At 43.6% G+C, this 14,799-nt stretch overlaps 1 protein-coding gene across 1 annotated transcript in view; it reads left to right on the top strand.

Moving 5' to 3' along the window:
• The window catches only part of CEMIP (cell migration inducing protein, hyaluronan binding), an 85,819-nt gene extending 72,953 nt beyond the window's left edge, over positions 1-12,866 (top strand). Inside the window, exons 13-27 of the mRNA XM_015405399.1 lie at positions 356-561; positions 1,241-1,310; positions 4,312-4,440; positions 4,708-4,793; positions 5,585-5,716; positions 6,801-6,992; positions 7,845-8,025; positions 8,132-8,347; positions 8,476-8,687; positions 9,138-9,323; positions 9,456-9,665; positions 9,795-9,891; positions 10,006-10,163; positions 10,834-10,934; positions 12,365-12,866. Coding sequence (XP_015260885.1) covers positions 356-561; positions 1,241-1,310; positions 4,312-4,440; positions 4,708-4,793; positions 5,585-5,716; positions 6,801-6,992; positions 7,845-8,025; positions 8,132-8,347; positions 8,476-8,687; positions 9,138-9,323; positions 9,456-9,665; positions 9,795-9,891; positions 10,006-10,163; positions 10,834-10,934; positions 12,365-12,492 — 2,304 coding nt within the window. The 3' untranslated portion in view covers positions 12,493-12,866. The remainder of the gene's footprint in view (positions 1-355; positions 562-1,240; positions 1,311-4,311; positions 4,441-4,707; positions 4,794-5,584; positions 5,717-6,800; positions 6,993-7,844; positions 8,026-8,131; positions 8,348-8,475; positions 8,688-9,137; positions 9,324-9,455; positions 9,666-9,794; positions 9,892-10,005; positions 10,164-10,833; positions 10,935-12,364) is intronic.
• The last annotated feature ends 1,933 nt before the right edge of the window (positions 12,867-14,799 follow it).

Consider the following 14,799-nt stretch of genomic DNA (forward strand, 5'->3'; position numbering starts at 1 on the left):
TTCCTGCTGGTCTCCAACGACAATTCCCAGATTTCCTTGGGGAAAGCAGTTGAAGTCTACAGTGTAGTGACTTGCCTGATTAGCAACAGCTATCACACTACAAAACCTGCCTGATTAGCAACAGCTATCATATCCCACCTTCAGGTTTCTTAAAAATAATTGACTGTTTGCTGTCTTGGCTTTAAAAATAAACCTGTCCAAGCTGTAATACAGACAAGCCAAGTGATGTCAGCTTCCTTTCAAAGTTTTAAAAGCTCTTCATAATTGAGACTTGCTAGAAAATTTGCAATTAAATCTATCATGAACTTCAGGAAAGATGAGTCTTTATGTGCATCCCTTTTGTTTGTGCTCACAGGTCAAGGATGTTGTTGGCTATGACACCTTGGGGCATTGTTTCTTTACTGAAGATGGGCCTGAGGTACGCAACACATTCGATCACTGCCTCGGACTGGTGGTGAAACCGAGCACGTTGCTACCATCTGATCGGGACACAAGAATGTGCAAGACCATTACAGAGGAAGCCTACCCGGGATATGTCCCCAAACCTAGACAGGACTGCAAGTAAGTGGGGAAAGTATAATAAATGTGTTTGTTATCACTTAGGATAGCATTGGAAGCCATGGCCTTTGGTTTGCAAGACCTGAGTAAGGGTGGTCATTAACTGATAAGGTTGCCATAAATTGGAAGCGACTTGATGGCACGTAACACACACACACGCAGGATAATAGTATAGCAGATGATACTGTTTTCTTGCTAATGCTACAATCCACGTGAATTTTAAGTTCCAGCAAAATGTTTTTCCAATATATTTCTTCAGGAGAATCATGCAAAAACAAGCAAGTGTTGGGTGTGATCCAAGCCAAAGTTAAGTCCCTAACAAACCTTCTGACGGTTTCTTCCCCTCCAGCTTGTACAAGGGAACCTTTATCGCTCTATAAAATATAAGTGATGTCTAACCACTTCATAACGGGTTTAGAATTTCAATAGAAACTCCTCCTGGAATTCCGGAAGGCTTTTTGAGACAGGGCTGTTTTGGCTCTGTCTGTCAAGGAGGGCCACAGCTGTCAAACCACAAGAGAGAACGTGAGTGCAGCCACAGTTGCTACACTTCACAAAGGTGGGAGCTTATCTGCCGGGTTATCCATCCTGCCTTTGCTCTATTAAATGGAGCACAGCCGCGTTCTGTGCACCCTCTTTGCAGATCATTTTTCATTCTTCTCTTTTGTTATTGATCCAACAGTGCCGTGTCCACCTTCTGGCTGGCCAACCCGCACAACAACCTTATAAACTGTGCAGCTGCTGGATCTGAAGTAAGTACAAAGGGCTCTTCTCTGGGACAATTTCAAGCAACTGGCATCACTCTGGGGTCTTTTTTCCTCCCTTTTGTTACCCCCTGGGAAAAAAGTCTATTTCTGGCATTCAGGCTGTTCTAAAAAAATAGAACATTAATCCGTCTGGGGATTGGAAAGAAAATCTTGTTTTCTTTGCCACCTGTCCTATTGGTAATTTGTTAAATTATTTATTTATTTAATTTCTTACCTGCCGAAGCGGGCTCAGGGCGGCTTACAACAGGATAATAAAACAATACAAGCAATTTATCTAAAATCACAGTAAAAAACACATAAGAACATATAAACATAGTGCTCAGATGATTCCTAAATGATGGCGGGCATAAGCAGCATCCAACAATACAAACAAACAATCAGCTGCCAGCATAATCTGGGTTATATCCGGCTGTTTAAATGATGTTATAATGCTGTTGATTATGATGTTAATATTGGGGCCAGGGCCTCAGTTATATGGTGCAGCTCCTTAGTCAAAGGTCTGGTGGAAGAGCTCCATCTTACAGGCCCCGTGGAACTGTAAAAGGTCCCGCAGGGCCCTGATGTCCTCTGGGAGCTCATTCCACCAGTGCGGAGCTGCCACTGAGAAGGCCCTGGCCCTCGTCGCAGCATAGCCAGGCAATTTTGGGACCCCAATTGTAGTGCTCTCTAGGGAACATGTGGGGAAAGGCGGTCCCTTAGGTATGAAGGTCCCTGACCATGTAGGGCTTTAAAGGTAAGAACCAGCACCTTGAACTGAATTTGGTATGCTATAGGCAGCCAGTGCAGAGCTTTTAGCACAGGCTGGATGTGCTCCCTCATGGTGAGGCCCAACAACAGCCTGGCAGCCGCATTCTCCACCAGCTCCAGCTTCCAGCTTCGGGATAAGGGCAGCCCCATGTAGAGAGCATTACAGTAATCTAATCTCGAGGTGACCATTACATGCATCACTGTTGCCAGGTCATTGCGTTCGAGGAAGGGGACCAACTGCTTGATCAGCCGAAGATGATAGAAGGCTGACTTCACAGTGGCTGATACCTGGGCCTCCATTGTTAAGGAGGCATCCAGGAGCACTCCCAGACTCCTAATCTCCGATGCTGGCACCAACGGCACCCCATCGGAAGTCGGGAGTGGGATCCCTACCCCTGGGCTGCTCTGACTCAGGCACAGGACCTCTGTCTTCGTCGGATTTTATTTCAGTCAGTTCAGTCTAAGCCAACCAGCCACAGCTTTTAATGCCAGGTCCAGAACTTCCATCTTAGAGTCAGACTGGCCACCCAACAACAGAGCTGGGTGTCATCTGCATATCGATGACAACACAGCCCGTGATGCCGGGCAATCTAGGCAAGGGGGCGCATGTAGATGTTAAATAACATTGGGGAAAGCACTGCACTGGGGAAAGCACACACTAGTGGGTCCCTTTGGGACAGCTGCTCCCCAATGGCCACCCTTTATCCCCGATCTTGAAGAAACGAGGAGAGCCACTGTAAGGCAAACCCCTGAATCCTGGTGTTGGCGAGGCAGCAGGCCAGTAGTTGGTGGTCGACTGTGTCAAACGCTGCCGACAGTCTAACAACAGCAACACAGCTGAACCGGAACCGCCCCGATCCAGATGCCTCCGAAGGTCGTCTGTGAGGGCAACCAGTGCTGTCTCCATCCCATGGCCTGGTCGGAAGCTGGACTGGAAGGAGTCTAATGCAGAGGTGTCATCCAAGAAGCCCTACAATTGAATCGCCACCACCCTCTCAATTAATTTGCCCTCTCAATTAATTTGGAAACCAGCCGGTAGTTAGCCAATTTGGCCGGATCCAAAGATTTTTTTTTTCAGGAGTGGGCGTACCATTACCTCCTTAACTGCCCTTGGGACTCCTTAACTGCCCTTGGGAACAGCCCGTCTGAGAGGAACTTGTTAATAATTTCCATTAGGGTACCTCGTAGGGTACCAGCTTTAATTAGCCACAACGGGCACAGATCAAAGCAGCAAGTGGTTGGGCGAACAGTTGAGAGCAATTTGTCAACCTCTTCTAGACTGAGTGGACTGAAATAATCCAAAACTCAACAAGACATGCTGTTACCTTCACACCAAAGCAGTACCTATTTATCTACTTGTAATTTCTTGCTTTTGAACTGCTAGGTTGGCAGGAGCTGGGGCCAGAGACGAGAGCTCACTCCGTCACGTGGCACTCAGGTCTCAAACTGCCGAACAACAGACCTTCCAGTCTGCAGCTCAGCATCTTAACCGCTACGCCACCACGGCCCTGGGGGCTGCATACAAGTGCTTATATAATTCCACAGAGCATCAAGATTGTATAGGAGAAACCAGGATCATTATTCTTCTACTTGGGCCAGGCTAAGCAGGGTCAGACCTGGTTACTACTTGGATGGGAGACCACCAGGAAAGACCACAGTCACTAAGCAAAGGCAGGCCATGGCAAAGGCACCTCTGTTGAAAACCCTATGGGGTTGCCATAAGCTGGCTGGGACTTGATGGCCCTTAACTGGGAAGGTAAAGGTAAAGGTAAAGGTCTCCCTTGCTCGAAAGCCAGTCGAATCTGAGTCTAGGGTTGCGGTGCTCATCTCCGTTTCAAAGCCAAAGAGCCAGCGCTGTCCAAAGACATTTCCGTGGTCATGTGGCCGGCATGACCGGCATGACTAAACACCAAGGCGCAGGGAACACTGTTACCTTCCCACCGAAGTTTATTTATCTACTTGCAATTTCTTGCTTTCGAACTGCTAGGTTGGCAGGAGCTGGAACTAGAGATGGGAGCTCACTCCATCATGCGGCACCCGGGTCTCGAACTGCTGAACTACTGACCTTCCACAGCCTGCAGTTCAGCGTCTTAACCACTTGAGCCACCGCAGCTCCCTGGGAATGGGGATGGTGCTAATGCTAAAACTGAGATTACTTTGTCCAAAAGCATCCAGCCTTCTTCTCTTTTCCACCCAATGAGTCAGGGCAGGCTCAAAAGCTGTATGTTGTCTTATGCAGGAAACTGGATTTTGGTTTGTTCTGCACCATGTGCCAACAGGACTATCTGCAGGAATGTATCCCCCTGGATACTCGGAGCACCTTCCAATGGGAACTTTCTATAACAATCGGGCACATTCCAACTATCGAGTAAGTCGCTGTTGCAATGGAAATGGTCTTTATAAGCTTTCTTATTTTTTAAAGCCCCTGTGTTCCTGTTTAATTCAAATGACATGAAAGATTCTAGGAACATACTGATTGCAAACTGATGCAATCAAGTCCAGGTCCACTGACTGCAGAGGAAATAGGTAGGGACTAAATCCTTAGATTACATAAAGCTGGTTTACAAAAGGCATTCTCTTCTCTTCTCTTCCCTCTCTCCCCTGCATCCTGCTACTCCACTGCTGTTCTTTCCAGGCTGGAATGATAATTGATAATGGCGTTAAAACGACACCAGCCTCGGCCAAAGACAAACGACCCATCTTGACCTTGATTGCTGGGAGGTAATGCAACTTCTTCAAATGCATATCAAGCTTCTAGCATTTGTTTAATCTTTCAAGTGTTTAAAAATGCTTCACATACAGCAGCATGATGCCCATATTGTGTTGCATTGTGTTTGGCAGAAAACATTCCCCTTTGGTACAGGAAAGGGAAGCTGACACCTTAGGAGAAAGGGATAGCTGACAAACAAACTGTCCCTTCTTCAGATGTCAGGTTGCTTTCATCAAAGTGGCAGGTGCTAGAAGGCATCTGCTGAAAAGCTTTGAGTGGCAGTTTCCTCTTGCCCCTCTCACTCTTTTGATTCCTTGAAACACTAGGGGAGTCCACCGTGACTGACCACCTGCAAGCTCAGCCATCTTTCTCAGTTAATCACACAAGACAGGGATGCCTGATGTGGGCACTGTGGTGCCTGCCCTGCTGCTCATTTGCTTCTCCACCAAAGCATCTCTCACAAGAGCAAAGAGACAAGCCTGGCTTTCCTCCATCCCACTGGTGTAGCAGATTCTTCAGAACCTATTCAGATGTATGAGGATGCTTGACTTGCAGTCTCCCAACATTTTCTGACTGGCCCCAGCACCACATGGCAACTATTTTGAGGTGGTGCCTATTCCCCATTCTAAAAATTCCAAGAGTGCCCACAGGCCCAACAGGACTGGGGACCCTGGCCAAAGAAAAACAACGTGACAAGTGAAACTGATGAGACTTGCAGCTGCATGCATTCTAGTTCAGTCTGTTCTACCAAAGAAGCAGTGCTTTCCATGGTCAACTGGCCTTCTGTCTCCTGTGATTACAGATATAGCCCACATCAAGATGCAGACCCACTGAAGCCCAGGGAACCAGCCATTATTCAACGCTTCATTGCTTACAAGAACCAAGATCATGGAGCCTGGCTGAGGGGAGGAGACGTGTGGCTGGACGACTGCCAGTGAGTATTGCCTGGGTTCAACCCTCTGAGTTTAGCTCAGTGTGGCAGATAGTGTGAAACTGGAAAATGGGAACCAGAATGTATCGCTTGGGGTTTTTTGGAACAATAAATCCTGCTTTGTCTGAATTGCAGGGCCCACTGTGATGTTTATGGGACCCATTACAGTAAGAGAGAGCAGGAAGGGAAGTCATCACCACCAACAACTATTGGCAGAGTAGTGGCATGTGGAAATTGCAGAGCTGCTTTGCACGTCCCTAGACACAGCCATGTCCAAAATGTAGTGGCAAGCTCTTCATGGTTTGGATTTCCTGCCACAGTTTATTTGCATGAATCAGGCCTATGTTTTTCAGAAGCCTTCCATATGTCTATTTCTCATCCACCAGCCCAGTAGCCAGGGTTTTTTGTGATGCCTTAATTGAGCTACAGCAGTTACTCCTACTAAATGATGCACTCTGATCAAATTAGAATCAGCAGCTGAAGTTGGGATTGAGCCAGGAAGACCCAGTCTACATAACTAATTTTTAAAATCATATCTATATCATGAGCCCTTCTGCAGAGCACTGAAGTATTTTTCCATGCTGTTAAATTTCTGACAGTGTTTATCTCAGCACATTTCAAATGAGCTTCCAGCCCTCATACCTTGAAATGTTTATAGACTGAGGTTTAAGTCTGTTTAAATATTTGTTATCGTAATATATTACACCAGGACAGTGTATGGTAATGGGAATTGCAAAACATACACATCTTTCAACACTTAACAGACAGTTTGGGCACAGGAGGGATTGGTATGTTAAAAAGAGGTCATGTAACATGTCTGCCCTCTTGTGGCATAAGAATTTCAGTGATAAACCACAACGTCTCTACTTTGAATGCTGACTTCACCATGAGCATTAAGCCAGTGCTCTTCGCCTCAATAATAAGGGGAGACTGTACTGTTCATCCCTAGATTTAGGCATACATCGCTGCATGGACCTTGAATAAACATTACCAGTTAGAATCCTGTGGACTGGCAGAGGGCTATAATTTTAAACCCAGCCCACCAAAACTACTGCTCTTATTTTTGTATTTCTTCATTCCTTTTCAGGTTTGCAGACAATGGCATCGGGCTCACTTTGGCTAGTGGTGGAACCTTCCCACACGATGATGGTTCGAAACAAGAAGTGAAGAATAGCCTGTTTGTAGGCGAAAGTGGAAACACTGGGACTGAAACCATGGACAACAACGTCTGGGGGCCTGGAGGCCTGGACCACAGTGGGCGGACTCTTCCAATTGGACAGTAGGTTTTTGCTTGATTGTTTCTATTCCATTTAATGTACTATTTCTGATCTTTTCTGATCTAGGAAATGAAAAAGAAAATATTGTCTTTCCTTCTAGTAACGGCCTGTACTTTTTGTGTATTACATCTGTAAGTTATCTTGTGCCCTGACCTGGATGGCCCTGACCTGGATAGCATGATCTCAGAAGCAGAGACCACCAAGGAAGCCCAGGGCTGCTCTGCAGAGGCAGGCAATGGCTAACCAACTCTGCTCATCTCTTGCCTTGAAGACCTCATGAGGGGGGGTTGGCTGTGACTTGATGACGCTTGGCTGTGACTTGATGACGCTTTTCCCCACCAAGTTACCTTGCGCTTCCTTGGTGTATCTTTCAAAAAGCACTGCTGTCTGGGTATTTGGTAATGTATGGATTTATTTAAATTCATACTCCTTACAGACCAAAGCCATGTGGGATCTAACTATATGACAGTAGCCCTTCCAGTTGCTTCAGGGATGTAATCCCTCCTAAAACACATGAGTGGGTGACTGCTGGACTTCTGACAAATAGCTGCATTTTATTTTCAGCAGCATGTTTTAGCATCCTATCTGGATGCTTGTTAAGTCTTCAGTTAAGGCATGAGTTAATTAGTAATAAAGCAACTCAGTAGGTATGACTCTTTATTCAAATACCCAACATTTTAGCAAAGTTCTTTTTAAGAATGCTGAGCAAATAAATATGATCTGCCAGGACTTGCGAGGGGTTGAGTGGCACTACAAAGAACTGCATGGCTTCCATCCTGGAAAGAAGGACTAGAGGAAAAAGTAGCTGCCTTATTCTCTACAATTAATGCTCCTTTGTTTCAAATGTGGTACAGGAATTTCCCAATCAGAGGGATTCAGTTTTACGATGGGCCAATCAACGTCCAGAACTGCACCTTCCGGAAGTTTGCTGCACTGGAGGGTCGCCACACCAGTGCCCTAGCATTCCGGCTGAACAATGCTTGGCAAAGCTGCCCAAATAACAACGTCACAAACCTACACTTTGAAAATGTCCCAGTGAGTTTTTCCTTAGTTTAGATCTGCTGTCAGTTATAAGCATCTATCTCATCCAGTAATGCTATGAAGAAGCCCGCTCAGATGGTGTGTTTTTCCTTCTGTTTAGATTACTTCTAGAGTATTCTTCGGAGAACCAGGGCCCTGGTTCAATGGGCTGGATATGGACGGGGACAAAACATCAGTTTTCCATGATGTAGATGGTTCTGTATCGGAATATCCTGGGTCATATCTCATCAAGGAAGACAACTGGCTGATCAGGCATCCAGATTGTATTGATGTACCAGACTGGAGGGGCTCTGTCTGTAGTGGACGTTATGCACAGGTAATAAACAATACCACCAAACGTATACTATGATAGTGGTTTTCCAACCCATGGGTCTATGTTTTGGACACTTGAAAAAGCTCTTCCCCATCAATGTACACCAAACTCTCATGGTTTTTCTACTCTAGGTATACATCCAAGCCTACCGATCACCTAATCTGCAAATGAAGATAATAAAAAATGACTACTATACACATCCTCTCTACTTGGAGGGAGCGCTGAGCAAGAGCACCCACTACCAGCAATATCAACCAGTGATAACTTTACAGAAAGGCTACACTATTCATTGGGACAAGAGGGCTCCTGAGGAACTGGTTCTCTGGCTGATTAATTTCAACAAGTGAGTGGAGTGACCCCTTAACAACCACATTCCAATCCAGTCACATAGCTGCAAGTTGTCTGGAAAAGGATGTTATTAGATCAGCCACACATTTTTCTAGATCTGACATCATTATTCCAGAAAATCCACTGTGAGATTCACCATCTTCTCACCTAAGCATCTTGGGTCCCCCCGGAACAGATTAAAAAACAGCAATGAAATAAAAATTTCTGAGATGCTGTGTGAGTCAAATTAATTGACTAATAGATTCTATGAGTCCACCAGTGGAAAAGGTTGGTTTGGATTACTATGAAGGATCTTTGAAAGTCTAAATGCTTTAGAATTGGTTCTACCCAAACATCTAAGCATTTAGCCTGGTAGGAAAGAATTAGGTTTCAAGTGATTTAACTTGGCTTGTTGCATGTTCCAGGCAAATCACTAGTATTTTTTGAAATGTAACTTTTTATTCAGGAATGACTGGATCCAAGTTGGGCTTTGTTATCCAAAAGGGACAACGTTTTCCATTCTCTCAGACATCCACCATCGCCTTTTGAAGAAAACTGAAAAAACAGGAGTTTTCTATCCATCTCTTCAAATGGACAGACTTGAGTATCGATACCCTACCAAAGGGTACTACTATTGGGATGATGAAACTGGGTAAGAAAACTGCTGAGATTTTGGTTCAATTTTCATGGGGGGGTGTCTGATTATATATATATATATATATACACAGCAGATATATAATACACAGCAGATGCTCACTAACTTTTCATCCCCTCCTTTTTGCAGATTGTTGTTTCTCAAGCTAAAAGCTCAGCATGAGAAAGAGCCATTCGCCTTCTGTTCAATCAAAGGCTGTGAGCGGATCAGGATCAAAGCCAACCTCCCCAAGAAAGCACAGATCAGCGACTGCCAAGCTAAAGCCTATCCGAAGTATGCGGAGAAACCCTCAGTGGATGTGCCGATGCCCAAGAAGCTGCCTGGAACACAAGTGGTAAAGTCACATTTTTGGATTATTGGGTTTTACTCTTAACAAGAACCAGAAAAATGTTGCATGGGTGTTTGTAGATGCTTTGTCTTTTTTTAAAAAAGAAAAGAAAAGCACTTTATCAATTAGTCTAACATCAGTTTCTCATTATTTGAAAAGGACCATTTTGTGGAGCTGAAGGTGGAAAGCTACAAGACCAGATACTTGCATCTTAAGGATGATTTTGCTTATATTTCAGTAAGGGTTTGCTCCACATCCTTTTTTTTGTTTCACATTGTTATTGTTTTTCTGTGCGTTCTAATAGACTGGTACCATAAAACGTTGATCAGGAAATGTCTTTTGCTCCTATAGGTTGATGGCAAGAAGTTCTCTCTCTCTGAAGACGGTATCCAGATAGTTGTGGTGGATGGGCACCATGGGAAAGTGGTCGACCAAATGAGCTTCAGAAACTCTATTCTCCAAGGAATCCCAGGACAGATAGATAATTATGTCAGCAGCATCAGGGACAAGTAAGTTTCCTTTTTCCTGCATCTTGGTCCCTATCAATTATTTGGATTAGTTCATATGAGTTAAAAATCCCATACACCCTAATGCATTTGTGGAGCCTTAGAAATAGAAGAAGATTACTTGTTGGCCTGTCTGCTTTATTCAGCTCCCAGGCAAAAATTCTTAGACACTATTCTGACTCGCTTAGGCCCAAGCACCACGACGGAGAAAGTTTTATTTCTCCTCTCTGATGAGGAACCAGTGATCTCCTATGAGGTTGCCCTTTTTTGCCTTAGCTGCCCAGAAAATACAATCCAACTTGGGGTCTGAAGACTTTTTGTTGTTGTTGTTGTTCAGTCACACAGTTGAGTCCGACTAGGCCAGCAAACTGTTATTCCTGTCTATAGCCAGCTGGACAAATATCCAAAGGACCACTTTTATTAAATTAATTTTAATTGTTACAGAAATGTAACTTTTAACAGTGTATGGTAGCAATCCAGTTTTATTGTTTTGTTTATCCATTGTTATTTCATGTTCTTGTTTGTAATGGCCTTTGGCGCTACACAATAAAATTGAACTGAACTGAACCATACACCCTAATGTGCTATATGCTGAAGATGAACTCCAGAATGAATGCTGCATTTGAATCAAATTGAGGATTAAGTAGTTCCTGAATGTTTTTCTGTCATATAGCTCTATTGTAGTGATGATGTCTAAAGGAAGGTTTATTGCAAGAGGCCCCTGGACAAAAGTCCTGGAGAAGCTTGGAGTACAGAGAGGCTTTAAGTTGAAAGGTAAAGTATCCTTTTTTAACAGAGTTATGCACAGTGTGTCTATAATATTGTAAGCATGAACACAACTTATACACCCATGTCATGCTTCACTAGATACAGTAAGCGTGTCTTTAGCGGACTGACAAACGTGTGTCTATATATAGTGTCTCTCGACTATATGTATAGACAGTATGTGTGCCTAATGGATGTGTCTATACATGCATGCCTTCATTTTATAGAGAGACAGATTATAAGTGTATCTATATCTAAGATATATATCAATCTTATACATCTACACATATATATCTGTATCTAATCTACATTATATAGAGCCGCCGTGTCTTTTAGTAAGTATACAATAAGTAAGTCTTATTGAGATGCTATTGATGTGCCTATGCATTCGTGTCTAATACTATGTATTTGTATAGTATTTCATAACATGTGTCTCAAATATATAGTGTCTTTATATTAGTGTCTCAGAGTATCTGTGCAAATCCTATTATGTATGTCCAATTATGTATTACAGACAGACATTCCATAAAATTGTGTTTTGGTGGAATTTCACTGAGTTGAGGAAAAATGCTAGTGTAACAATATGGGGGGGGGGAGACAACAGCACAGCACACCATTTCCTATGCTTCCCCCCGCCAATCTGAGTGAAACCCCCAGAAGGCTATAGATCAGGCATGTCCAACTTCGAACAGGTAGTGATCTATTTTTTCTGGCCAAAAGTGCCAGTGATCTACCACCATGAAAATAAAGTTTCAAATTAGTTTCAAATTAGATTTTAACCCACTAAAGTTGGGTTCCACCGCCCCCCCATTTATAATGCACCTTCTGTCCTTTACTGGTAAGCAAAATAAGCAAAAACAAAACAGAGAGATGAAGATCCAGAAAGAACCACCAAACAATCATAAAAAAACCCCAAACATCTGTCCAGCAGACCAGGAGACCAAGTGGAGCTGGTGATCTACCTCTGACCCCTCTGTGATCTACTCGTAGATCGTGATCTACCTGTTGGACATACCTGCTATAGACTAAGGCTTTAACGGCCTCCAGCTGCGACTAGGAAAAGTTGAAGCCCCAACATAAGATGGATCAACTCAATCAAGGAAGCCACGGCCCTCAGTTTGTAAGACCCGAGCAAGGCTGCTAATGATAGGACATTTTGGAGGACATTAATTCATAGGGTTGTCGTAAGTTGGCAGTGACTTGATGGCACTTAACACACACATGCATGCAACCAGAGAGGGACTTCACCCTACCCTGGGATATTCCAGTCTGTCTCTAATTACAAGCAGAGGAGACAACAAGAAAGGCCAAAAGCAGGCTGGAGCCAGAAACTTTTATTCTCTATTCTGCTCTGCATCCCACATGCTGTCCTCTTTGCACCGAGGCATAACCTTGGAGATCCTGAGATTCCTACCTCACTTTCTCTCATTTCTTTGTAGATAAAATGGCTTTTGTCGGATACAAGGGCAGCTTCCAGCCCTTCTGGGTCAGGCTGAGCACCAATGATGAGGCGGTGAAGATCTTCCAAGCTCTACCAGTTCCTGTGGTGAAGAAGATGAAGTTGTGAAGTCCATGGCCCACCGTTCTTAGCCCATCCTTAAAAGAAAAGGGACTGCATTAGGCTGTGGCAACCCTGAGAAGTAGTATTTTTGTTGCTGTACATAAAAAAGAGATCTTATTGCAAGAGTCCAGTGGCCACGTCCGAAAACCAACGTTCCCTGGGCAGGCTAGGTCCAATTCTGTCGACTTGCTTAGTGGCCAAAAGACTGTTGCTCTCTCCCACAAGCACAAGCCAGTAATGATATAGTAGTTAAGAGCAGCGGACTTGATTCCCCACTTCAAGCTTTAGGGAAGTCATTGCACTCTCAGCCTAAAAATAAGCATAGCTCACCACCTACTGGTGCCAAAAAGAGCTACCATTTTAACAGCCAAACAACCCCCCCCCCCCGGGTATCTCCTGGCTATTCCACACAGAACGCTATATGATAATTTCAATTTCAACTATGTTTAACTCTCCAACGGCATGTTACTTCTCTCTCAGGTAGTTCTCTAATGGATATAACAAAGGGCTAATGTCTCAGCAGTCCACATTCCATTTTGAATGTTCAGACGGCTAACGTGGGAAAGAGAAATTGTAAGCTGATACTCTGTGGAAATGCAAACATGCAAAGCTAAAGTTGGTCTTGAACAGCATGGAAAGAAATGATAATGCTAGACCTTGTTGGTGCTGGCATTCCCCAAACTTCCTCCAGTTAGTTTTGTGTATGGGATGGACTGCTCAAAGGATATTGCTGATGCAGAGCACAGAAAGATGAGGAATAAGGAGATACCACCCAAATCCTATTTCTGCTCACATAGAAATGATCAGTTAAGTTACTATGCAGGATCTTATTTTTGAAGCTCTAGTAGGGCTGTCTTTCTATGCCAGTGATGTTTGTTGCCACATCCGAAAGCCAGGCAACATAAAGCAAAGGTGCTGCTCCACTGAAAGTATTTTTCCTAGCACCAAAGAGGAGCCTTTCTTTAAAAACTGACACGGTATACATCGCTGGAATAAAGCCATACAGGGAAGCCAGTCCCATCACACTCTACCTGGTGTGGACCACATTTAACTAGATCAGAAAGCAGCCTCCCATTGGAGGCTATCCACCCTGAAAGTTGTAAAAATAGGATTTAAAGATAACCAGTGTGTGTGCACCCCGCTGTAATAACTGGAGTGACTGAATCAAGTGTGGACATTCTGTAATAATCACTGAACGTTCACTATCTGTGAACTGACCTTGTCTGCAGTTGTATTATAGCAAGTCCCCCCTCCCCTTTGTACCTATGTGATCTTGTTTTTGTGCATATGTCAGTCCAAATATTTTACCCGAAATAGCTGGTCCTTTTTCGGAACTAGATGTATAGTGTTTTGTATATATTTCTAAAGTTCCCAATGATGGAAATAAAAGATCTATTTTCTATTTATTTATTGCCAAGGCACTAAGAGAATTTAAGCTGAATGAGCTGTTCCTGGCTTTAAAGGACTCAGAAATACACTTCTTCAGATAATCTGCTTTGCATTTGAAAATTCTTAACAGCTGCAGAATGTGGAATATCTGGCAGCCTATTTTACAACAACAAAAACTCCTGGAACATTATTTTGAAATGTTTTTGCTTACCAACTTAGTATTTAGTTGTTTTGGAATACACCACATTTATTGGAATAAAATTTCAATGCAACCTTACAACTTGGTCTGTTTATATATTTTTTTCTTTTTTGGTCTGTGTGAGTGCGTGAAAGAGACCAATCCAGCAAGGGAGAGCCAGTCACCATAGCAGACTTCAAAGTATACAGCGGATTCAGATGTGTAGTGTGAGTCCCACTACTGAAGTGGCTAGGTAGGAGTGTGCTGCTGGCCCTTCTACAGCCACATGGGAAGCACCATCAGGGAATGGAGTCTCTGCCTTGAAAGTAACATTGCTGACATAAATTACATGGGACAAGCTAGTCTCTGCCTTGTTCCCTGAGACTAAGGCCTGAGGAAGTTGGCAATATTGTTTACTTGCCATAACCACTCCCTACCCTTACAAAACCTGGAATATATATACATTCATATTTCTCTCTTACGTAAGACTCTATCACACTTGTTATCACCAGCTTATAGTGGAACCCCAAATGATATAAGCCCATAACCTTAGAAGAGTGTAATTCTGCTTAGGGCATCCATTGTATGTTTCCCCCAACATAAGGTATCATTTACTTAATGTGCAATTGCTTATCATTGTCTGACAAACACGTCTTGATGATTTCATTTAATTCCTTTCCTATGTGGTTTCTGCAGGAACAAAGACCCACAAGAACATTTATGCCTTGGGACAGCTACTGCTTCCA

Source organism: Gekko japonicus, unplaced genomic scaffold, assembly GCF_001447785.1.
Source record: "Gekko japonicus isolate JY-2015 unplaced genomic scaffold, Gekko_japonicus_V1.1 scaffold1339, whole genome shotgun sequence".
NCBI lineage: Eukaryota > Metazoa > Chordata > Lepidosauria > Squamata > Gekkonidae > Gekko > Gekko japonicus.